Genomic DNA, 25024 nt, shown 5'->3' on the forward strand with positions numbered 1-25024 from the left:
CTCCTGCCCCGGCCCCCTAAGTTTGTTTGGTATTCTTTAATGTGCCTGTATCTTCAGTCAGCTGGGAGGGCAGGGACTGGGCCTGGTTTCTCTCTGCTGGGTGGAACACAAGGTAGGCATCTGTGAACACTGTTGCTGATGACAGTTTAGGGAAAGACATTTTTGCATATGCCTGTTAGCACTGCTGTGCTGGACCCTGGGCACCCAAAAGGGCATCAGATCCAATCCCTGGCCTCAGGAACACTGGTCTGGGGTGGGAGAAGGAGAGGACACAGACAATTATGGGGTGACAAGGGTCATGTCAAGGAATGGAGAAAGAAGACTGGGGACCATGAGCAGGGAGAGCTCGGGTGGGGAGGTCAGGGGACAAGTCTTAAGAGTGATACTTTGCAGTCCCAGGGCAAGAGGTGGGGAATGAAGGGAGGCTTTCTGGACACAGATGGGCAAGGAGATGTGTGAGTGAGAGTCAGTTCAGAGTAGCTGGAACAGGATGTGAAGGAAAAGGGTTAATCCCTGGGAGGCAGGGGAGGTGTGTGTATGTGTGGTGGAGCTGACGGGGGTACTCTGAAGAGCTCTGAATCCCCGGCAGCGACTGGGCTCTGGGAGGTCGGGGCAGCGGGGATGGCCGTGTGGCTTCCTCTGCTTCAGCATAACCATCCTCTGCAGGCCTGTGTGGAGGACGCCCCGGACGGGCAGAGTCCCGGGTGGGAAGACCCACTGCAGGGGAAGAGCTGGGAGAGGGCAGTGGGGTGGAGACACAGGACAGCCCTGAGCAGTGCAGGAGAGAGGACCGAAAGGCTTCTGAGTCTGAGTCCAGCATGACTCCCATGGCTTGGGCACCGGGTGGATGGCGGTGGCACTGCCTGACATGAGGACATGGGAGGAGGAACAGGATTGGGGCATGCTGCATGTGAGGCGTCAAGGAGAGCTGACCTGAGCCAGGGGGCAGCTCGGGCGCTGTGTTCCAGAAGCTGGGCACTTGGAGGGGAGAGACAGGATGTGTAAAAAGCGGGTGGGGAGAGGCCTCAGACTCTCTGGGAGGAGGGTGCCCAGCTGACTCTGATTTAAAAGGGTTAGGCAGGTGCATGAGGCAGGGAGGAGAAGGGGTAAGTCTAGAAGGCCTAGGGGTGAAGCTGGAGCGGCAGTGTGGAGACAGAGACTAGGCCAGAACTCCATTCCAAGGAGCGTGGGGCCAGATCCCTGGCTGGATGGCTAAAGGGCTCAGGAGACGCTGGCCCCCCCTGAATTGTTGAGGGAGACAGCCAGTAAAGCCAGTAGGGCAGGGGCCTTCAAACTTTTTGACCAAGACCCACCATAAGAAATACAGTTTACTGAAGCTAGTATACACACACACGCGCGCGCACACACACACACGCACACGCACACACACAACTGAAACAGAAGTTTCATCAACATTTTTATTCTTACTATGAGGGATGCACTCTGATACTTTCTATTCTTTTTTTTTTAATGTTGACCATGGCCCACTAAATTGATTTCACTAAGTTGATTTCAAAATGTTGTGACCTGTGGTTTGAAAAATACTGCTCTGGAGGAAGTCCTGGGGAAGACAGACAGGCAGAGGTCAAGACACCCAAGGAGAGACAGTAAGTCTGAGTCACAGAGGCAAGAGGAGGATGAGACTGAGACACAGAGATGGAGCAAAACTGCCTGTAAGACAGAGACCCAGGGAGAAACAAGCAGATGCCGATACCAGCTAGGGAGAGAGAAATAAAGAGAAGAGAGCCTGACATAAAGTAAGAGAGAGGAAGGGGAGAGAAGCAGAGAGGACACCGCAGGTGTGAGCAGAGGGACCATGATGGGCAGCGGTGCCCACCGCCCCACCCGGCCAGCCCTCCAGACACGATGAGTCTGCGCAAACCCTGCTGGGAGCCGTATGCCTCCTCTCCACCCCACCCCCCCCCCCCCCCCCCCGCCTTCCACTGAGAGGACCAGGCAGGCGGCAGCTGGCGTGCTGGATGCTAGGCCAGGCCTGGCCATGAGGGCGGGCCCCAGACGGGGAGCAGCAGTGGGTGGCCCACCTCCAGCCTCAGTCTCACCTGACAGAGCGGATGACCGTCTTCACGGCAGGCATGACATCGTCCACTGTGAGTTCACACTGGTAGCTCTTCTCCTCTGCCACTTCCTCTGAGGGGCCCTCTGAAAAGTCGGGGGCAGGGGGACAGGTGGTGGCAGCAGAAGGGGCCATTCCCAACCCCTACCACCACCCTTAGAGGTACGGAGAGGGAGACAGAGCCTCAGAAAGGGCCCAGAACCTTCCTGGGGGCACAGAGCAGACCAGGTTCCTGCCCCCCTGGCTGTCCTGCCCAGAGTGAAAACCTCAGTTTGCTGCATGCCCGTCTGCCCTGTGTAAACATCTGCCTGCTGGCTGGCGCGCAGGAGCTGCTTTAGGGCACATCTGGCCTGGCCCGGGGTAAACTGCACACAGCCCTAGAGGAAGTCCCACCCGTCCCACCACGCAGGCCAGTGAGCGCCAAAGACGAGGGGCTTGAGGCCTCTGCACATAACTGCGCACACAGCCTCATCCTTCAGCCAGGAGCGCATCAAGGGACTGGGTCCCACCCCCCAGCTCTGCTACTGACGCAGCCTCTGAACCAAGTCATTCTCCCTCCCGCCCCCACGAGAGAAACAGCTTCTCCGAGGCTGGTGCCCTGCACTGCACAGACAGGTAATGCTATCCTGGCCTCACAGGGGCAGGAGGGGCAGGAGGCCAGGCAGCTTCTTGGCAGGGAAGAGGAGGCCCCGGGCACCAGCCATGCCCAGACTTCCAGCACCTCCCAAAGACTGGTTTGTGGGGTTCTGTAACTTTCCAGGAAAGGGCTGTCTGAGTGGTCAGCCAGCAGCATGTTGGGGGCTGATACAGCACGGACAGAGGCAGCATGGCTGGGTCCCCTCCCTCCGAGGTTCCCGTCCCCCACCTCCATCCTTGTCTACCCCCCCGACTCCTTTTCCCACCCAGGGCCCTGAAGCAGGTCAAAGCTGGGAGAAGTCTTCCAGGGGACTTGGTCCAACCCTCTTGTTTTCCAGAAGAAGACACCGAGGCACAGAAAGGGGCAGTATCCTACCTAGGTCACAGTGCAAGTCAGGAGCAGAGCTCGAACTCAAAAAAGTGACCTCTCTAACCAGTTAAAAGCAACCCCACCAGGTTCACAGCCTCACATCCCCAGGCTGGGCTGGCAAAGAGGGCCAGGGTGGGGAGTGTGGGCCATGGAGCTGGACAGACGTGGCTGGGGATACCAGCTCTACCACTCACTAGCTGAGAGAGCTCAGTCTCCACATCCATAAAATGGGGATAGAGACAGACCCTACTTCCCAGGGTTGTTGAGAGAAGTAAACGAGATAATCCAGCCCCCAACAGTCAGGGCTCAGTTCAGCAAGGATGGCTTCCTGCTCCTTCCAGAGCATGTTTATAATACTTCTAGCTTTTGTTGGGCACTTACTATATTCCAGAACTCTTCTGCTCACCTACTGTGGATAATCTCATTTAATCCTCACAACAATCCTATGAAGTAGATATGCTTCTTGTCCCCATTTTATAGATGTGGAAAATGAGGCCCAGGGAGATTAGGTTACCTGCCCAAGATAAGTGACAATGCCAGGATTCAAACCCAGGCAGCCTGGCTCTAAAGTCTGAGCTCCTAACCACTACCAAATGCCACCATTCTCCTCTGATTCTCAAACTGTCTGGAGCATCAGCAAAGCAGGTATTATGATGCCCATTTTACAGACCAGAAGACTGGTGCCCAAAGATAGTCAACCTGCTGCAAAGCTGGGGCTAGAACCAAGTTCTTTCCACCCCCAGCCCAGACTCTGTGTCCGCCCTGCCACCCTCAGCAGGTCCTGGCCCCAGACCCGCAGGGGCTCACCCTCAGCGGAGGCACGGGGTTTGAGTCTCAGGGAGGCCCGGAAGCGGGTGCGGTCGTTGAAGCTCCAGCTCTTCTGCACCTTGGTGGGGCTGCTGGCCTCCCCCTCCTGCTCACTGCTCGGGGAAGTGGGCATCGGTGGAGGTGCTAGGTGCTGCTTGGAGGGGCCTGTCCGTCGCTGGGAGCTGCCCATGCGGATGCGGTCTTTGATACCCATCCGCCTGCTGGCACAGCAGGTCGGGTGGGGGAGAGAGCCAAGTTAGCCGGAGCTGGGGGCCAGTGCGAGTGGGGACACTGCTGACTTAGGGCTTGGGGACAGCTACTGGGGCTGATTCTCCACCAAGGGGAGACTTCCTGGGATGGGACAAGGGTGTGGTGAGGGGGGCCCTGACTCCTATGAGAAGCTGATCCAGGGTCAGTCTGAACAGCTCCCCTCCCCTCCCCACTCCGACCTCCCACCCCTTGTTGCCCAGACAGATAAGGGGTGCACAGGAGACAGATGTCAGAGTGGAAAGAGTGACAGAAACCCAAGAAGGGAGTCAGAGACAGACACGGGGACTGGGGAGCTGGGCCTGGCCCAGGCAGGTGGGGGGGTGGAGGTGGTGACCCCTCTGGGGACAGACAGGCTGCTGAGGGATGGAGAAGCTCACCTGGCCACGCACACTGAGTTAGGCCCCCAGCTCCTCCCTGTACACAGGGGCAGGCTGCGTGGAGTTGAGGGCATGTGCATGTGTAGGGTGTGTGCTTGCATGCACACAGGTGCCAGTGTGTATACCTACGTCGGCATGTGTATACACGTGTCAATTTATATTTTCCTCCTTTGCCCACCGCTGGAGCTATCTGACCCCACACTGGTCAGGTCAGGGCTTTAGGACATGGTACAGTTGTACAGGCAGTGCACTGCAAAATTCCAAAGTCTCCATCACTCAGACTTCAGTGAGAATGGTGCTCCTGGAGGTGTGCAGTACACTGGCCTGCTGGGGCTCTTGGCCCAGCATGGGCCCACAAGTATGCCCAGGCCATGCCTGGTGCCCCTCCTCCTAGTGATGGTCTATAACCTGTTCTTCTGTGGTCTCCCCTGCCTGAGCTCTGCCCACCCAGACTGACGTCCTGCTTACGTGACCCCCCCAGCCTCCTGAGTCTGCAGTTCAACAGCATCTACATCTCCGTGTACGTGTGAACATACATGTGTATCTGTGTGTGTACTCAGACTTCCCTTCCCGCACCCGAACTCCTCACCCATTCCCCAAATCTTGGAGGAAGACAGGTGAGGGGAGGCCTCAGGTTCCCCGCGACAGGCCCTGCTTAACCAATACCTGGTAGAGTAACTCTGTGTCCAAGAGGTTCAAGGACCATGTTGTCGCTGTCGGAATAGGACCTATGCAAACATCCCCATCCCATGGCCTGTGGTGTCACCACTGCCTCCCTGCTGTGGCTTGCCACTTGAAGGGCCCCCTTCAGACACGTCTGGGGCCCTTCCACCCCAGACGTCCAGGGCCCTGGCTCAGGAGAGCACCAGCCAGTCTGGGAGGAATTCTGAGATGGGCCCGGGGCTGGGGGAGGACACTGTGTCACCTGGTCTCTGGGACTTTCAGATCCAGGGTTGAGGAGAGGACAGACTCTGGTTTCAGGGCAGAGTGGGAGCTATGGTCCTCCATGCCCAGGGCATGGGGGACAGAGTATAGAGCCGAGGTGCTAAGGTGAGGGAGACCTCGAAACCAGGGGCACCTTCAGCAGGTGCCTTCAGGAAGGCAACTGGGATGTAGGGCCATCCTTAGGGGTAGGAACCTCTGCCCGGAGGGGAGAGGTTACAGGTCAAGGATGCGAGCCCTGAGGATATGAGGACAGGGCGGCCCCTGCAATCCAGCATGCTGTTTGCTGGCCCAGGACCCCCTCAGCACATCCCAAAGATTCCAACCAAAGTTTGAGGTTGGCTCTCCCAAACTTTCCTCCACCGAGCTGTTACTTCAGGCTCTCTTCATGCTGGCAAGCACCCCCCAACCCCGTCCGTGCAGCCCCTCCTTCTGTCCTCCACTCTTCCAAGGGGCAGAGGAAGAGAGGGGGGCGGAGAAGGCCCTGACACTCAGCCAAGGGCCCAGAACTCTGGACCTCTGTGACCGGCACATCACTCCAATGGTGTTCCGGGGGAAGGGGGTGAGCTCCCTGTCACGAGAAGTGTGCAAGACTGAGTTTGCACTCAGCAGGACGGATAAAGGAAGGGGGTGGGGGCTTGCCCTAGAGGTCTTGAAAGGTCCCTCTCCAGCTCTGATTCTGTGATGGTTGAAGGAGCTTCCAGCGTGGTTTGTGGGGTTCTGTAACCTTCCAGCCAGCCAGAGACCCTGGACTCCTCTTCAAGGTAACAAGGCACTGTTTTCCCAGGGGCGGCCCTGGATTCCAGCTCCTTGGGCAGCACCCAGAAAACGACTCATGTCAGCCTCTTTGAAGCCTAAAAGCTCAAAGAAAATGGAAAGAAACCTGGCACACAGTGGACATCGAAAGAGCTCCTTCCCTCCCTGGCTCCTCAGAACACACAAGGTCCACTCTGACTGCCTGAGCCTTTTCAGCTCTCAGCCACTTCAGGTGGCGGGCTCCAGTGTTACGACCCCTATTTTACAGATATGGAAGGGGGTGACTCGGCTTCCAGGTCATAGAGCTCCTCTGGATGGAACGAGGCCTGGAACCCAGTTTTCTGTGACCGCAGAGACTGTGTTCTTTCCCTGGGGCAAGCCGCCAGGATAGGGTCTCGGGCAGTGATGCTCAGGTGGGGGCTGTTTTGCTCACCAGGGGACATTTGGCTGGAGACATTTTTGGTCGTCACTCTGGGGGGGTGCTCCTAGCATCCAGGTAGAGGCCAGGAACGCACATGCTGAACAATGCATGTGACAGCCCCCAACAATAAAGAATTTTCTGACCCAAGACATCAATGGCGCCAGTGAGAAACTGATTGCAGCGTCTGTTGGTGTTGGGGGGATAGATGTGTGGGCTTGACTGGGGCTTCCCTGTGCGAGAGGGTAACCTCGGGGCACTGGCTACCCTCTGACTGCTCTGCTGGACCCAACCCCTGTGCTCACTCCCACAGGGATTTCTTTAAGGACTCCATCTGCCTGCCGAAGGCCAAGCTCAGCGGTGGAGCCGTGGCGGGAGGCAGCCTACCCCTACTGGTGCTGCATACAGCCCCTCTTCAGGACTGGGAAACAGCACGTGGCTGGCCTCGCCCTTCCTGCCCACCACACCCACACATCCCGAGGAATCTTGCAAAGGGGCAGATCTGCCCCAGAGACTCCTCGGCTTTATCCTCCAGCACGTGCCCGTGTCCTACAGCCATGGTTTCCAAGCTCATATCATAACATACCAAACTGCATGAGGCCGACATTTATATAGCACTTCCTCTGAGCCAGGCACAGTCTGAACGGAAGCAGACCCTACGATCGTCCGCATTTTACATGGGAGGAAATGGAGGCACAGAGGGCTTAGGCCCGAGGTCCCCTAGTCAGGCTCCGATCCAGGACCCATGTTTCTAAGAAACACTGCTTCTTGGTAGAGCAGCCAGGAGCTCCGTCACCCATCTCCTCCTCATGGGTGCCCTGACCCACAAGGCTCCTGATGCACTTTGGGAAACCCAGGACTCAGTAAGCCCAAGCTGCCAGGCAGTGCCAACAGTATAAAGCTCACACGGGGCCCTTGGCTTCTTCGTGACCCAGCCTCGGCTCCCGACCGCCACGCTGGGCTGCCTGTTCTTTGCCAAAGCCGCGCTCTCTCTCACCCTCTCCCCTTGGTGCGCGTCGCTTCCTTGGCCTGGAAGGCCCTCCCTCACACCCACTCCTTTGGGGGCCTTCTCCGGGTGAAATGCCTGACCCAAGCTCCACAAGCCCCCTGCTTCTGCCTTTAGTTGTGCTCATCACACCGAAGAGCAGTTACTCTTTGCAACTCTCTAGGCACAATGTTTTATTCATCATTGTGTTCCTAGTGCAGGGCTGGCACAGGGCAGGTACCAAGGGATGTAGTGGCTAAATGAGGCAGCTAAAGAAATGGGCTCTGGAGTTAGCGAAGGAGGTGCCAATCCCAGCTCCTTCAGGCGTCTGCTAGGATCTAGGTGCTCAGCGGGGAGCCAGGGAGCTAAAGGCCCGGCAAAGGTCAGAGTGGGAAGGACCCTCAGAGAGCCTCTAGTGCAATCTGCCCATTCCATAGATGGGAAACTGAGGTCCAGAGAAGGGAAGCAATTCGGCCAAGATCACGCAGGGGGGTCAGCGGCAGAGCCAGAACTCATCCCAAGGCTCCTGTACGTGTCCCTCCTGGCAGACTGGGCACCAGACCTGGCAGACTGGGCACCAGGCCCTGGAAGACTGGGCACCAGACCTGGCAGAGGCATCCCCAGGAAAGCGAGGGGCTCATCAGGGCCCCAAGGCAGATGGCAGGCGGCAGGCACATGCACCTTGTCTCTGGCCCATCCTGTCCGCCTCTCCAGCCCCAGAACTGGGTGGGGCAAGGAGGAACGGCAACAGGAGAAGGCGAGGGGGTACCTCGGTCTCCAGCTGGCGTGGATCCGAAAGAAACTCCGTTTATTACTAAACATCTGGCTGGAAAGTTGAGAACAAGACACAAACAGAGGTTAGTGGGAAGGAGGCAGGTGGGCACAGCATGGGGAGCTGCCAGGATGGGGCTGGCCTCCCGTGGCTGGTGGGAGAGAAGGACCCCCCAGCTCAAATCATCCTTCAGCCCACGTGCCCAGAATGCAGAGGTTCTCCAGCTTTGCATAAGGATCTCATGGGGAGCACGTTAAATATGCAGAATTCTGTGCCTCTTCTCCAGAGATGCTCATTCCGTGGGCTTGGGGAGAGGTCCAGTATCTCTGCATTTTGAACAAATGTCCCATGGGATGCAGACGCAGGGAGTCAGTAGACCATGCTTTGAGAACCACTGTCTTAGCACCTCATCACAAAACCCATAGAGAGAGGTGCTGGCCCTGCAATGCCACCCCTCAGGAAGTCCTGCTCCGTGTAGCCCTGGGAATGTACTCAGCCTGGATCCACCCACAAGCACCACTAAAGGTGTGGCCAACCAGGGGTGTGTGTGTGTTGGGGAAGGGGGTCCTGTCTTGCGCACCCACCCCACAGGGCCCAGAGAGCCAAGATTAAGGATATGGCCATTTGGCCTGAGGCTGGTGCCTGATCTCCTAGAAGTCCCAGCTCAGCCCCCTGGCGTCCCTGGGAAGAAGGGACACTCCAGCACCAGCACCATAAGCCCCAGCCACACAGACACTGCAGGGCAGACAGACACAGGCCGGAAGTTAGTGATGGCCGAACTCTCAGCAGTCATCTGTTCCTAGGCCTCGAGGGGCCAGAGACCCAGAGCAGCTGCGGGGGGTGGTACCAGTACTGGAGTCCAGGATAATCTCCATTTTCAGTGTCTTCCTACTCAGGCAGAGTGAGACGAGAGCGAACTGAAGCTACAGAGAGCCCTGGCGCAGGGCGTGGGCCGTGGTGCTCAAATGCCAAAACTTCTGAGTTTCTACCTGTCAGCTGCGGTTGGGTGGGTGTGGGGATAACACTGTAGGACATTCAGATAGTGACAAAGGATACAAGTGGGGCTGCACCGTGGACCCTCTTCCAGTGAACTCCCAGCCTACCCTGGCCAATCATGCTTCCCTTCCTCCCAGAGACCTGGAGGGGCTCTCCCTCTCTACCCACTTCCTGTTCAGCCCCTGGCCAGAAGTGCCCTCACTGAGACCGGAAAAGGAATTCTGCTCCCAGCATCCTCTGCACCAGAACCCCCTCCTCCCTGTTCCCCAGGCCCTTTTAGCCCAGAAACCCAGAGCCCCTGATCAGCCTAAAAACTGCTGGTTTTCTGCCCAGAACCCAGAGGCTCAGAGTAGCTTGATGACTTTCTCAAGGACACGCGGCACCAGGCGGCGGAGGCTTTCAGGGCACCTCCGCCTTCTGATCCCCGAGTGGCTCACCTCTTCTCCCCTCCCTTGTTCTGGGCCTGGGACTCAGAATCACACCTGAGGCTCAAGGACCAGATGTCCACCTGGCTGATTCAGGGATGATATGTAAAGATGAGACAAAACAAAGAGATGGGTAGGCAACGGGGTGATTGTGGTGGCGGGGGGATTGAATCCTTGACCTCAAAACTACACCTCTACAGGAGAAGCCGCTTTCCCATATTGTGAGTTAGTGGGCCTCCCTTACCCAAATATGCCTGAAATTCCACTATTTATGAACATTTACGTGAGGGTAAGCATTGTTCTTTCTTTGTTCTTCTTTCAAGATGCAAAAGCTCCAGGAGAGGCAGGTCAAGGGGAAAGAGACTGTTGGGACAGCAAAATGTCCCTCTGTAAGGAAGAAAGACGTTGTGGGAGAATCCCAGGAGGACCCTCTGGGATTAGCAAAGCTGTGGACAAGGCTTGCACAAGACAAGAGCATTAGTCATTGGTTGAGTTTACATAGGCCCTACAGCAGTTCTTAGTCACAGAGCTCTCTTTCCAGGTGGCATCTCGTTCCCGAGAGGCGAGTTCAGCGTCAAGCCCCTTCTAGAGGAACATGCTGGGGGAGGGGGGGGCCCCTGCCCTCACACCCCAGTATGGTGTCCACGATTACCTGAGCTGTAAGCACCTGTGGCCAGCGGCCTCCTCCTCTCTCCAGCTTCCCGGGAGGGATGGGAGTGCAGGGATGGAAGAGTGAGGGGGACGTGGAAACAGAGAAAGAAAGAGGACAATGGAATGAATGGAGGAGGTGATGGGAAAGGATGGTGTGGACATCTCCCCCACTCAGACCCTTGGAACCCAAGGTGACAAAACGATGAGTCCACTCTGGCCTCTCCAGAGAGACCCTCGTTCTGTACCTGTCTGACCCTCTGATGACAACTGGTCCAGGCCTCATGACAAGGCCTGGGAGTCCCCAGCACAGGCCCAGACACCCACATAGTGGCTGGAGGCAGGTCTGAGAGAGGATGAGACAAAGAATGGAAGAAGAGGAGGAAAAGCAAGAGGAGGTGGCAGCCCCGGGGGGCCCCTACCTTTCCCCAGGGCAGAAGTAGGTGCTGCCCGGCCGGTGGCAGGTGGCAACGGGCGGGTAACGGGAGGGCGCTCCGTCGGGTACTGGCGCCCGCCGCACCTCCAGGGGCCGTAGGCCCCCGTTGCGGGCCCGTTGCACGTGCTCAAACAAGAGGGCCAGCTCTCTGCAGGACAGGGCACCGTCAGCAGCAGGCAGGGCCTTGGCACCGCCCCCTCACCCAAGGGCACTGAGCTCCTGACAGATCTTGCCAGGCCCTGCCTCTCTGGAGGTGCTCGGCAAACACCCCAGGCCCGCGTGGGCAGGGGTGGGGGTGGGAGACTAGCCTTCCCCCCTCTCTCTCTATACTCAGCTCCCGGGAAACCCTCAAGGGTGCCAAGTATGACAGTGCAGGGTGGGCGCCACTCGAGGGCGCCCTCCCAAGGGGGCAGGTGGGAGCTCAAATCCACCTCACTCTCTGCTCAGCAAGCCGAGCTCCTGGACGTGGAGCTGTGCCCACCCGGAGGCCAGCGGCAGCCCTGAAATCCTCGCCCTCCAGATGCGACTGGATTTTAGGGGGAAACTGAGGCTGAGGAGGGAGACTTGATAGTGCAGCCCAGCTTCCTCCTCCTGCAGCATTCACTCTTGCCACTGGGCTCTTGGAGACCAGATTGAGGGCTCAGCTTCTTCTTAACTCTCAGGCTTTCTTGTTTCTATAACAAACTTTCTTGTTTCTATAACCCAAGAATTATATCTCCTCTCTTTGTCCTCTTTGTCTATTGTATGGATGAGGAAACCGAGGTCCAGGGAAAAGGAGGATCAGTGGACCCAGAATTTCCAAACCAAGCTCTGTTCCTCTTTCCAGAGGACCCAAGACCACCTTCCCAAATCTTTCCTCCCCATCACACACATCATATTTCTAACAAACCAGCCCCTGTCCCACTCCCCAAGGCCTGGCCTTGAGTCCTTAGGACTGCTTCTAGAAAGGATGACTCCTTCTAATCTAACCAGCATCCCTGTCTCTAAGGTGGGAGCTTGCCTCTGCCAGGTGGAGAGATGGGGGGAACCAGTGTGATTCTGGGAGCCCTTCCTTCCCAGCCCCTTCTCTCCTGCTCCTCCCCTGGAAGGCCCCTGGGGCTGAGAGGGAGCGGGGATGGGGGCAGCCAGGTGTAGGGGTGAGTGGGATCACGCAACAGCTGCTCTTGGAGAACTAATGAGGCAAAAAAGGCACCGGCAGAAACGCTGAGCGCAGCAGCCTGGCCCCGCCTTGCTCACTGCCCGCCTGCCCACGGGACTGAGCCGCTCTCCAAGGTCTTCATTCCTGCCTCAGGGCCTGGCCAGGCACCTGGCCACACGAACCTTGGTGATGCTATTAATGATCCCCTGTGTGGAGCCACCCCCATGCAGTCTTACCCCAGCCTGGGCCAGTGGGGCGAACCCACTTCTGGGCCCTAAGGCTGCTGCCTGGGACAGTAAAATCAGTTACGCATGGGGGTGCTGGGGTGGGTGCTTGTACCCAACATGGCACACACGTTCTTGCCCACGCCACGCTGTCCCTACCCAGCTGCAATACGCCAGGCTGGCGAGCGCTAACACTGCCCCCAACTCAGACCGTGGGGAGTGAGCTGCCTGGGCCACTGCCCTGAGTGGCAACAACTCTGGGTAAGCATGTGGCCTGCTAACACCCCAGGACCCAGGGCTCAGCCAGCAGTGCAGGGTTCCACCCCATGCCCTGTGTCCAGTGTCACCGCATTCCCTGGCATAGCAGAGTGGGAGAGAGGACGTTCCAGGCTCTGGGTGACATAAGATCTACAGGGCCAGCCCCAGATGCTCCCATGGGAGCTGTCACCCCTTTGCCCCCCCACCAGGGTTGAGTCCCAGCCATTTGTCCCCAAGGGGCATTACTACCAGCCACCCACCTCCCCTTCCCCCTGCAGTAGGACCTACTTGAAGGACGGGAGGATGCTGTCATAGTAGTACCAAGTGGCTGTCAGGTAGGCCCGGCTCGTGTCGGTGGAGTACAGGCGCCATGCAGCCTGGTGGTGTGGAAGAAACGGGAAGGAGGTGGTGGGGCACAAGGCATCAGAGAGGCCTCTCAGCCCCCCACCAGCCCTCTGCCCCTAAAAGAACCCAGTCCTCAGGCCAGTTGAAGGGTACTCAGAGCCAGAGGCCAGTTCCAACTCCATAGCCACCAGCAGGGCTAGAAGGAGGCCTGGAGAGAAAAGACTGCCCCAAGGTGACGCACAGTCAGCATCAGAGCCAGAGGCCTTGGAGCGTGGGAGTTAAGAGCTGCGGTTTTGTCATCAGGTAGAAGTGGGTTTCCAATCCCAGCTTTGCCACCTACTCATGTGGGCAAATTAAGTAAATGTGCAGAGCCTCAGGTTCCTCATCTGTGAAACGGACATAATACTACTTACCTAACAGAGTGTTGTGAGGACTAAATGGGCAAATGTATATTAAATGCCAAGCGCAGTGCATGGCACATAGCAGGCACTTAATACATAGTTCCCCCCCTTTTTTTAAACATCTTTATTGGAGTATAATTGCTTCACAATGGTGTGTTAGTTTCTGCTTTATAACAAAGTGACCAAGTTCCAGTTTCTGCTTTATAACAAAGTGACCAAGTTCCCCCTTTAAACACTCCTGTTATCCTGTTACCACAGCTGATAAATATCTATTCATTGTGTATTTGATTAATGTCTTTCTCTCTCCTTAGACTGTAAGCTGTGTCTTGGTCAGCACTGTATCCTCTGGCACCTGATGGGTGCACTGCAAGTGTCTGGGGAATGAACACTGACTGAATAAACCGTTGTTACTAATAATAACCCCACCCCCTCCTTCCCAGCTGCCTGTCACTGCCCATGGGATTGACGAGGGGAGGAAACAGCATCACCTACCAACCCCTCAGCACCCATGAAGTTGCAGGGTTTCCTCTGCGGCAGGAGGGATGACGATCAGACAAGAGGAAGGACAGTCCCTCTCCCCCCAGGTAAAGAGAAGAGCCAGGTAGGGACTGTGAGTGGGGTAATCGGTGAGGGCAAGAAGGCTCGGGAGGTGCTGGGCAGGAGGAAGCAGAACTGGTCCCTTCTTCGGGTGCCTCTTGTCCTTAAGGGACGGCCCACTGCTGACCTCACTGGCCAGGCACCCTCCCAAGACAGGAATATTTTTACTTCCTGCTTGCCTAGGCCCCTGGCTTGGGCTGGGGAGCAGCTGCCAGAGCTGTCTCATTAATTATGGGCACCACAATACCAGCTGTCTCTCGGCCCGGCCAGTGCCAGCCGCCTGCCCCTACAATGCCCCTCGGAAGGCCAGCTCCCAGGGAACAGCAGCCATTGTGCCCCAAGGGATGCTAAGAAGGAAAGGTTGGGCTGGTGGCCGGAGATAGTAGAGATGGGAGGGGGGGTTCCACCCTGGGGAGGAAAGATAAGGGGGGCCTTGAGTCAGACCTGGGCTGGGGGGTCAGAGCATGGCCAGCTGGGGAGCAGGCCGAGGCAGGCTGTGCATAGGTGCCCTGAACTATTTCTCGCCGAGGTTCCTCTTGCACAAGGCTGAGTCACGGAGTCACAAAAAAATCAGAGTCTTGCCTCAGCCCGTGCCCTGTCGGAATGCCTCAGACAGTGGGGGAAACTGAGCCCACACACTCCTGCTTTTTTCCCACCCGTCTGGCTGTTCCTCCTCTGCCTCCTTGGCTGGCTCAACTCTGACCACCCAGCCACGAAGTGCTGAGGTTCCTTAAAGCCCAGCTCTGGACCATCTTCTCTTCTCCTTCTGTCCTCTCCCCACTGGGCAAGCACTTCACTACCATCCGCACACAAGGCCCAGCACATTCCTCACCTCGGCTGCACACCAGTACATCAGTGACCTCCTCAACATCCCCCCTCGGGGGCTCAGAGGCCCCTCAGACTCTGCGTGCCCCAGCCAAACTCACACTCTTCATGTCCCCAAGTCTGGTCCCCCTCCAGTGAGGAGGGTCCTCCACCATCCAGTCAGGCAAGCCAGTCACCCTGCCATCTCCCTCTCCCTCACTCCTGATGTCACCAATTTCACCTCCTAAATACGTAGCATCTGCCTATTTCCTTCCATCTCATCTGTTGCTACCCTAGTCCAAGTCACCCGCCACCCCGCCTCACCCAGACTGTTCCCAGAGCCTCTTATCTGCTCCCTCCACACACGCAGGTCACCCTCCAATCCACTCACCACCTTTCAGAACACATATCTGATCATGTCACCCCCTCCTCCTGCCCCGTACCTGTTAATGGATCCTCATTGTTCTTAGGAAACTGTTAAATTCCTCTCTCTGGCCCTCAGGTCTAGGCCTCGCCCACTTATCCAAACCCTTCCACTTGAGCTTTCTGTTCCCGTCTCAACTAGCTTCCTTCCTGTTCATCAAACACACCCTGCTCCCTTTCACCACGGGACCGTTGCACACGCTGTTCCCTTACCTCGAAGGCTTCCCCCTTCACCTCTTCACCTAGTTAACTCCTACCCATCCTCCAGCTCTCTGCTCAAGTGTCAGTTTCCCAGTGTAGTCATCCCTGAGTTCCCCTTTAAGGTCAGATCAGGCCAGGTCCCCTGTAAAACGCTCTTCAGAGAACCATTTCTTTCTTTCAACGTGTTTCTCTCGGTTTGTAGCTACAACATTCACTTGTGGGAGTGCTTGCGGGGTGAATTAAGGTGTCGGGAGTAGAACAGGCTTACTGATGACTGCACAGCTGATGGGTGGCAGGACTGGGTTTCCACTAGGGACCTAGGGCCTCTTGTCCAGTCTCCACTCCACTTCAGGCCATGTAGAGTTGGGGTTGCAGTGGGTCAGTGGGACAGCTCTGGCTAGCCCTGAACTGGGCATGTGGTGCAGGGAGAAATTTCTGAAAATCTTAGCCAGCGTCCTAGCTCTGTCCCTGACTTGGCATGTGACCCCAGAAAAGTCACATCTCTCTGAGCTTCAAAGTGGAGTCATAGTTGTGAAGCTGGGACACGAGGGTCATCATACAGAGCTGACACACCAATTCAGTTCAGGGGCTTCCTGGGCGTCCTGTACCTGGATGAGGTTGGCTGCTGGCATCCTCCGCTTCTCAAAGTGCTTCTGCCGGTGCTGCTCCTGCACCTTCAGGGCAAAGCCGGAGCCAAGGATGCCCTAGGAGGATAGGCATGGTTCGCGGAATATGGTGATGGTGGGGACAACAAAAGGCAGCAAAGGTGCCCCCACCTCTGCCCATCTGAGGTGCCCACCACCACTCATGCAAATGCTGGACGGGGCTTAAGCAGGATCTGTCCCCAGGACGCCCCCGCCCAGGGCTGGGCCATCCTAAGTGGAGGGGGACTCACGGCAGGCAAGGCAAAGAAGGAGACGCCTAGTAAGGCGAAGCCAGCAGCCAGGACCCTGCCCAGCCACGTGTGTGGTGTCTTGTCACCATAGCCAATGGTCGTCAGTGTAATCTGGGAACGCAAACAGGTTACCTGCAGGGCTGGTTACGGGGGCCACCCACAGGAGCTTGTTGGGTCCCAGGCAGGTGGGAGCCTGATCACAAGGGAGGGGGCCTCCATGGTTGCCCACAGGGACTGGTCACAAGGACTTGTCACAGGGGCTGGTTAGAGGCATAAGTGGATTCTCCGCCACCCCCGTGCTGGTGGAGGAGAGGGGTACAGGTCACAAGGGCTTGATGTAGGGAACTAGATGGGGTCACATGGTGGTCCACTGGAGGATTAACACAGAGGCTGGTCACGAAGGTCCCAGCCTTAGTCGAGAGGACCGGGACAGGCCCCTAGGTCGGGGTCACGATGATCAGGCCGGGGAGGGTCCCAGGGAGAAGGGCGGCCCTGCACAGACCCTCACGCACCGTCCCCCACCAGAGCGAGTCGGCGTAGGAGGAGAAGTCGGAGTTGGCGTCCTTCTCAGCCAGATAGACCAGGAAGGAGGCGAAGATGAGCACCAGAAACCCGATGTACCAGGCGGTGATCAGCTCCTGTGGGGTCAGCAAGGGATGAGACCATACACCTGGCACAGGTGGGGAGGTGGACGGCTCCCAGAATGGCCTATGGGAGGCGTTCTGAAAGGGGATAAGAGTACCCACCTCTCGGAAGTCCCTGGAGGTGGCTCTGCCTGCCTTTCTTTCTCAGCAACTCCCTTCAAGGAGACCCTGCCCCGCCTTCAAGGAAGAGCGAGGCCCTCACAAAACCTCAGAGCACGCCCCGGCCCTGCCCTTGACCCTCCAGGTTCCACGCTCAGACCTCCGCCCACAAGCCCATCTTGCACCGCCCCCCAAGCCCCACTTTCAGGCTTCCATCCCGCCCCACATCCTGTCCCGCCCCAGCCCCACCCTCAGACCCCGCTCCAGCTCCCCACTTCCCTGTAAGCGTAGACCCCCAAACCCGGAAGCTTCCAATTGAGACTCTCAAGCCCTGCCCTTCAGGCCCCGCCTCCTGGCCTGGTCCTGACCTCCCCTCCAGACCCCGCCCTTGCCCCGCCCCCCGAGGTAGCCCCTGTGGCCTCGCCCGCGCTGGGTCCCTGGTCTCCCCTACCACGGCCCCGCCTCCGCTCGGCCCCGCCCCTCCAGCTGCCGCACCAGCTCCGCCCCGGACGCGCCCCCGGACACGCCCGGCCTCACCTTGCTGTGAGCGAGAACCACCGAGCCCAGCAGCTTCCAGGTGCCGCCGCGGCGGTCCATGCGCACCATGCGCAGGATCTGCAGGAAGCGCATGCTCCGCAACGCAGACGTGGCAAAGATGTTGCCCTGCGTGCCGGCGGCGATGACGGCCACCGAGGCCACGAACACGATGAAGTCTGCAGGGGCGGAGAGCGGGCGAGGTCATGGCCAGCGCCGGGGAGCCAACCTACCCTGTGCCTGGACCCGAGGTTGGGGGTTCCTGGGGCCGAGGGGGCGATTGGGAAGGTCTGTTGAGTCTGTGTCAGCAGCCAGGGTCCTGGGGTCAGGGTGTTAACCCTGGGGCTTGGGGGTCAAGAGTCAGGCGGGGCTGGGTAGGCCCATTACCGATGACACAGAAGGGTTTTCTGGCAAAGCGGAAACGGCCCTGCCATCCTCGGTAGCGGCAGCAGCATCCCGCGGACCAGATGCGGATGATGTACTCCAGACCAAACACCACGATCATCACGAATTCCTGTGGGACCAGGGGCCTGAGTTCTGGTCCCCACTCTTCAGGACCGGGGTCTAGGTCACACGGCACCCACCCAGCCCGGAGTCCCTGGGTTAGGGGTACTAGGATTTCCTCAGACCACCTCTCCTGGAGGTTCTTACACCTGGATGGACCTGAGGAGGATTCCAGAAGGAAGTGGCTTCTTCCATGTCTTCCAAAGAGACTGAAAGCCCAAATTTATCCTCCCTTGCTGTCCCCATGAGCTGTCTGGGTTTTTCTTCTCCTCATCCCACCCTCCCCCTCCCAGCCATCCCAGCCTCTGTAACCCTGACCAGGTGACATAGAGGTGGTTGGTGGTCTGTCACTGTGACCCTCCAAGGTGCTTCCCGTTAGGGGGAAAACCCCCATCACACCAGGGGTGGTGTTAGCAGTTTTGATCCTGAGAAGGAGTGGCTCTCCTCTGGGCCCATCATAAGCCCTGGCATAGAGGCGGGAGCTCTCCCAACACCTGCTATAAAGCAAGGGATGAAGCCCAGAGAGGGGCAGCCACCAGGTCAGAGAACACAGCACAGCAAGCCACTCTCTGAGCCATGGTATGAGAAGCCTCACTCCACCTTCACCCTCAGACCAGAGGTGCCACCCCGACACAGCCTCCCTCAGACCCAGACTCCAGCACTCACCAAGATAAGGAGACACTCGTTGGCAATTTCCTGGTGCTCCGGGATAGTGGACAGCACGGACAGCACCAGGCAGCTGAAGACCAGCAAAAATCTGCAATAGCAGCATGAAGGAGAGGGTTAGACTGCTGGATGGACAGGGCAGCCAAGGAGCCTCTGGCAGGGGGCTGCAGAGTCAGAGGAGAAGGAGGAGGAGGGAAGCTTCATTTGGGAAGAATAATCTGGAAAGCAGACTAAGAATCAGAGTTCCCTGGAGCTGTGGCTTGGTGCTGGACACCAAAGGGAGAAGCCCCCGAGCTCCAGGAGGCTGCTGAGCTCACAGACACCTTACAGCCCTCTCAGTTGCCCTTGAGGCAGCTGCCGCTCACAGAGGTGGTCACTGAGCTGTGGGTGGTAGGTCTGTCTGGGCTGGCCGAGGGAGGGACCCAGGAATCCCCCCTTCCCTATGAATTCCAAGATGGCAGAAGCATGGTTTCACCTGCAGAATGAGGACAATCGCCTCTGCCTTCGTGAGTTCTCATGGAATTAAATACTGAGACAGCTAGGGAAGGAAAGGGGATTGGAGAAGACAGATAGGGAGGGAACATGCAGAGGGGGAGAGGGTGTGGGAGGGCAATCAGGCAGCAGGGAGCCATGCCCATCGAGGCCTGGAACTTCCCTGGAACTTCCCGGAGGGCAGTGGAAAGCTACTGAGTGGCTCAGAACCAGATGGTTAGAAATGGAAGGAACTTTAGAAACCAACTCATCTGATACTCCCCTCAACCCTAATTGCACACATGAGGAAACTGAGGCCCAGAGGAGGAAAGGGATTCACCCAAGGTCACCCAGGATGTCCAGGACAGGGGTGAGATTAGAGCCAGGGTTTCCAACTCCCCAGTGGATGGGAAGAGGGGAAAGGGCGTGAGGAGAGAAGCTGCTGGACTCAGGGAGAATGTGAATATGTGAGGGAAGACAGGATGTGGGGCACAGGCTGCAGATGCGGCAAAAGGGAACGATGCTGGCCTCCCGGAAGCACTCCTCCTTTTGATGGGGGTGTTGCTCCTGGAAGAGACTCCAGAGGGCATGGGCTTCTCCGGAAACGCACAGACCTACAGCCTCTCCAAAGTGTTCCCAGAGTGTCCCCACCTGGGACTGTTGACACTGCATTCTGCCTGAAACGACTCACCACTGGAGCCTGATGAGATGCTGTTCACGCTCCCCTCTCCCCAGCGCTCCTGCTGGGATGTCCCCATCCCACTGTTCCCTCAGAACGCCCCTCCCAGTGCTCGCCTCCCAAGTCACTGTCTATGGCGCTTTATTTGTGTTCACATTTCATCGCGGCAGGGGCATGGGCTCCGAGTCAGAGAGACCCGGGTTCAAATTCCGGCCCTGCTGTGTGTGTGACCCTGGAAAAGTCACCTACCTTCTCTGAGCCAGTCTCGGCATCCGTAAAGTGGGGGCTGACGGGGGGATGGGGTGGGACATGGGAAGGGCGTGGCTCCACCCTGGCCCACTTACACCTCCCTGGACAGGGCTCCCAGCCTGCGTGGAGGGCAGGTATAGGGCTGCAGCCCAGCACATGCCCCAGGCGGGGGGAGGACGTAGGTGGTAAATGTCAGTAAAAAGTTTTGGTTGAATGAGTGAGGAAGAGGAGGCCTCCTGTGCCAGTTCCAGGCAGGAGCTGAGTCAGCAAAGACGTAAGGCACAGGGAGAGGTTGGGGAGAACACCAGCTCCTCATGTTCAATAATTAACCACAGCAAACGCAGCAAACCCAGTGCCGCATCCACCAGGAATGGGGACCACCACCGACACAGGGCTCGGGGCGGAAGGGTACTCCTGAGGTTATTCCATCCGGCCCCCTCCTCTGGGAGGCCTGCAGCCAAATTCTGATGGGCCTTCACCCCAGCCCTGGACAGAAACCCTTTAATCCCACTGCTCAGCTGACCTCAGAACCTCAGGGAAATGGGTCACGTTTGGGGCTTCCTGCTGAGTGTTTCAAGATTTTTTTTTTCTCACCACTATTCTTTCCATGTCGATAGGTACACATCTCTAAAATGTCCACTTCACAATAGGTTACGTGAAAAAAGCAGATTATGAAACCTTAAAGCAATGTGATTCCAACTTTTAAAATATAGATTTTTTGTGTACACATACCAAGAGTCAGCAGGGCTGATCTCTGGGTAGCAAAATTAAGAATGATTTGGCATTTGTTTTGCTTTTTGCTTATCTTCATTTCTTAGTTTTTTGGGTTTTTTTTTCGGTACGCGGGCCTCTCACTGTTGTGGCCTCTCCCGTTGCGGAGCACAGGCTCCGGATGTGCAGGCTCAGCGGCCATGGCTCACGGGCCCAGCCGCTCCGCGGCATGTGGGATCTTCCCGGACCGGGGCACGAACCCGTGTCCCCTGCATCGGCAGGCAGACTCTCAACCACTGCGCCACCAGGGAAGCTCATTTCTTAGTATTTTTAAAGAATAAACATGTGCTGCTTGGGTAATAACAAACTAACATCAATTTTAAAATGTATTTCCTTAAAAATACAAACGGGGGGGGGAACCTTTAAATTCTGTCCCCACCCCTTTACCACAAGAGCCCTGGCCACTTTTTTAAAATAAATTTATTTATTTATTTATTTGTTTATTTATTTATTTATTTTTAGCTGCGTTGGGTCTTTGTTGCTGTGTGCAGGCTTTCTCTAGTTGCGGTGAGCGGGGGCTACTCTTCATTGCGGTGCACAGGCTTCTCATTGCAGTGGCTTCTCTTGTTGCGGAGGACGGGCTCTAGGCACATGGGCTTCAGTAGTTGTGGCACATGGGCTCAGTAGTTGTGGCGTACGGGCTTAGTTGCTCCATGGCATGTGGGATCTTCCCGGACCAGGGATCGAACCCATGTCCCCTGCATTGGCAGGCGGATTCTTAACCACTGTGCCACCAGGGACGCCCCCAGCCTTGGCCATTTAGCAGGTGTGAGGGTGTGGCAGCCTCTCCCCGAGTCCAGTTCACCTGTCAACGGCCTGCTCAACATCTCTTCTCAGTTGTCCAGGGGCCCCTCAAACCCAACGTGTCCGAAAACAAACTCTCAATTTGCCCTAAAATCTCTCTCCTCTCCGGTTGCCCCATCTCAGGAATGGCGCCCCCTTCCATCCAGGGGCTCAGGCCAAGTATCTAAGAGTGACCCTCGACTCTTCCTTTCCCTCCCCCTCCACATCCCGTCCCTTAGCAATTTCTATTGGCTCTAACTACAGAATGTAGCCCTGGACAGACTAACCCCCATGATCTCACCCCGACTGGTCTCCCTGCCTCCACTCTGGCCCAACAGGAACCCTCTTCAAAGCAATCAGTGTGATTTTCCTACAAAGCAAACCTGGAAACCAGGACTCTCCACAGAACTCTCCTCTGATTTCCTATGGCACTTAGAGAGCGGCAGTCAAATTCCTCAGCATGTCCAGCAAGGCCCTGTGAGATCCGGTCCCACCCAGCCCTTGAACTTGATCTGCTTCTCTCCAGCCCCTCCATCATTGTGCTCCAGCCATTCTACCTCCCTGCCATTCCTGGAACACATCAAAAGTTTTTCCATCTCCAGGCTTTGCACTTGCTTTGCTGTTTCCTCTGCCTATTTTTTGCTCCCGTACTCATCCAGAACTCTGTTCAAACATCACTTCCTTGGAGAGGCCTTCCCCAGCCACCCCCTCTCCAAAGTAATGGCCCCATCCCCGCTCTCTCTCCCCTGAATCTGCTTTATTTATTTTTTCATAGACTGAGTAAACGAACAGCAGAAATTCACCTTAAACAAACCTCAAAACATCATGTCACCAAAGCCCCCAGTTTGTACGCACTGCAGAGGCTCCCAAAGTTCCAAGCACATCCATCCCTGACCCGTTGGGCCCCCCAGCAGCCTTCCTGAGAAGTGAAGAGAAGGCAAGTCTCCAACCCTGACCAGCTCTATTTGGTAGACACTTTAAAAAACGCCTGAACTTCGCCTCCTCCAGCCTTCATACACGGGCTAGGGGTTAGATGCTCAATACAGCTGAAAGATATACTTAGTTTGTCAGAGAACATCTTGTGTTCCAGGCAGCTGAATAATTATCCCCATCTTCCAGTTGAGGAAATGGGCCCAGGGAGGGGCAGACTTGCTGCAGATCACTCAGTGAATCCATGGCAGAGCTAGGGCCCAAGCTGCCTTGGCCCTCCTGAGAGGTCCTCACACAGACACCCGTTCTTGGGACAGCAGAGAGAGATCATGTCTGGAGCTTAGGGATGGAGGGGACAGGGAGAAGGAGCCCTGAGCTGGGATCTGGTCATGTCTGCCAGAACCAGTGTGTGACTTCATTCATACAACAAATAAGGATTGTCTAAGGATTGTCTCTGGCCCCTTCTGAGGCTTCAGTTTCCCCATCTACAAAGTATAGATGGTACACAGGAGCTGGCTGGCTTGGGCCCTCTAAAATCACTCCAGGGCTTCCCTGGTGGCGCCGTGGTTGAGAGTTCGCCTGCCGATGCAGGGGACACGGGTTCGTGCCCCGGTCCGGGAAGATCCCACATGCCGTGGAGCGGCTGGGCCCGTGAGCCATGGCCGCTGGGGCTGCGAGTCCGGAGCCTGTGCTCCGCAACGGGAGAGGCCACAACAGTGAGAGGCCTGCGTACCGCAAAAAAAAAAAAAAAAAAAAAAAAAACGGAATAAAAAAAGATAGAAAGAAAGGCATACTAGGTTGTCCAAAGCCATAGGGCCAGGACCTGAACCCAAGTCCACCTGGACCACCAAGGCATAGTGCCTCTCTGGGCCTCAGGTTTCCCTGTCTGCAATATGAGGTGGGGAGTGTCAGCCTTACGACTACCCAGCAGTGGGGTAGAAGGGAAGGGTGAGCCATGAGCTCAGCTCCACACTCTTTGGGGATGTCCCTGGAGAGACAGATGCTTGAAGGCTGGAGAGATGGGGATATGAAAGACAAGAGGGCTGGGGTAGGGTGGATTAGGCAGCAGAAAAGAGGTTATCGCCTAACCTCTCTGACCCACATTCACTTAAGAAATGTTCATTGCAGGGACTTCCCTGGTGGCGCAGTGGTTGAGAATCCGCCTGCCAATGCAGGGGGTACGGGTTCGATCCCTGGCCCGGGAAGATCCCACATACCGCGGAACAACTAAGCCCATGTGCCACAACTACTGAGCCTGTGCTCTAGAGCCCGCGAGCCACAACTACTGAGCCCACACGCCACAACTACTGAAGCCGGCGTGCATAGCACCCGTGCTCCACAACAATAGAAGCCACCGCAATGAGACGCCCGCACACCACAAGGAAGAGTGGCCCCCACTCACCGCAACTAGAGAAAGCCCGTGGGCAGCAGTGAAGACCCAACACAGCCAAAAATAAATAAATAATAATAATAAAAAAAGAAATTGTTCATTGCCATCCACACTCAGCCAGTTTTATTGTAAAGCCAGCAATTAATCATACAGGTCCCCAAGAAACTAACAAGTGTAACACAGTGGTGATATGATGGATGAAGTGATAACAGTGTACCCAGAGGCTGGGGGGAACCCCAAGATGGCTTTAGCAGAGTCAAAGTAGAGGGATCAGTGAAGAGGTGGAGGTGACGAGGACAGGGGTGGGGTGCCCCAAGCAGAGGAAGCAGGATGTGTGTGCAAGCAACAGAGATGTGGGAGCCTGGAGGCAGCACAGGGCAGCCGGTAGTTCTAGCAAGTGTGGGCCTAAAATGAAGGGGCAGAGGAGAAACCAGAGACGGCCAGATCAGGCACCCTCAGACCTTAAGAACGTTACCTAAAGGCAATGGAGAGCCATTGAAGAGTTTTAACAGAGGGAATGATATGGTCTGATTTGTGTTTCACGACCACAACTCAGGGGCAGTGGGGACCATGGATTAGAGACTGATCAGGAAAAGCAAGTAGGAAGCTCCACAATAGTTCAGATGAGAGATGACAGTGCAACGCGAAAGAGAAGTGAATGGACTGGAGAAAGTGTTAGAAAGTGTTAGGAAGTAGGACTTGATGGTTAATTGGAAATGGGGACAATGAGAGAAAATAACTCATATTTCTGGTGTGGGGACTGGATGGATGAAGGTGCCATGACTGAACTGAGATGGGAGAGCCCAGGGGAGGAGCGGGTGTGGGGGTGATGAGCTCCGTTTTGGACGTGTTGAGATGGAGAGGGCTGGGCAAACACTCTGGGTATGAAGATAGAAACCTGAGCCGGAAATGTGGATCTGGGGGACATCGAGGGAGAGGTGGTGACTGAGGCCATGGGTGCGCCTGAGACAGTCCAGAGAGCATGAGGCAAATTTAGAGGAGGAACCAATGGAACCCCAGAGGTGCAGAGGGTGGAGAGACCCTCTACACAGACTGGGAAGGAGCAGCCAGTGAGATGGGATAGAAACCAGAAGAGAGAGGTGCCA

The 25024-nt window shown here is 56.6% G+C and overlaps 1 protein-coding gene across 4 annotated transcripts in view; it reads right to left on the reverse strand.

Annotated features, from left to right (window-relative positions):
- Window positions 1–25024, reverse strand: part of KCNQ4 (potassium voltage-gated channel subfamily Q member 4) — a gene marked incomplete at both ends in the record, with an annotated part of 53120 nt that overhangs the window by 3681 nt on the left and 24415 nt on the right. The window contains 10 exons of one of the 4 annotated variants that reach the window (XM_082865645.1): window positions 2061–2160; window positions 3888–4108; window positions 8405–8461; window positions 12821–12909; window positions 15912–16007; window positions 16199–16309; window positions 16711–16836; window positions 17479–17654; window positions 17863–17989; window positions 18646–18736. In XM_082865645.1, the coding sequence (XP_082721771.1) occupies window positions 2061–2160; window positions 3888–4108; window positions 8405–8461; window positions 12821–12909; window positions 15912–16007; window positions 16199–16309; window positions 16711–16836; window positions 17479–17654; window positions 17863–17989; window positions 18646–18736 (1194 nt within the window). Of the gene's footprint in view, window positions 1–2060; window positions 2161–3887; window positions 4109–8404; window positions 8462–10898; window positions 11061–12820; window positions 12910–15911; window positions 16008–16198; window positions 16310–16710; window positions 16837–17478; window positions 17655–17862; window positions 17990–18645; window positions 18737–25024 lie in introns of all 4 variants that reach the window. The other 3 variants (XM_082865644.1, XM_082865646.1, XM_082865647.1) reach the window with 3 other exon arrangements.

Source organism: Leucopleurus acutus (assembly GCF_964270905.1).
Source record: "Leucopleurus acutus genome assembly, chromosome: 2".
Lineage (NCBI taxonomy): Eukaryota > Metazoa > Chordata > Mammalia > Artiodactyla > Delphinidae > Leucopleurus > Leucopleurus acutus.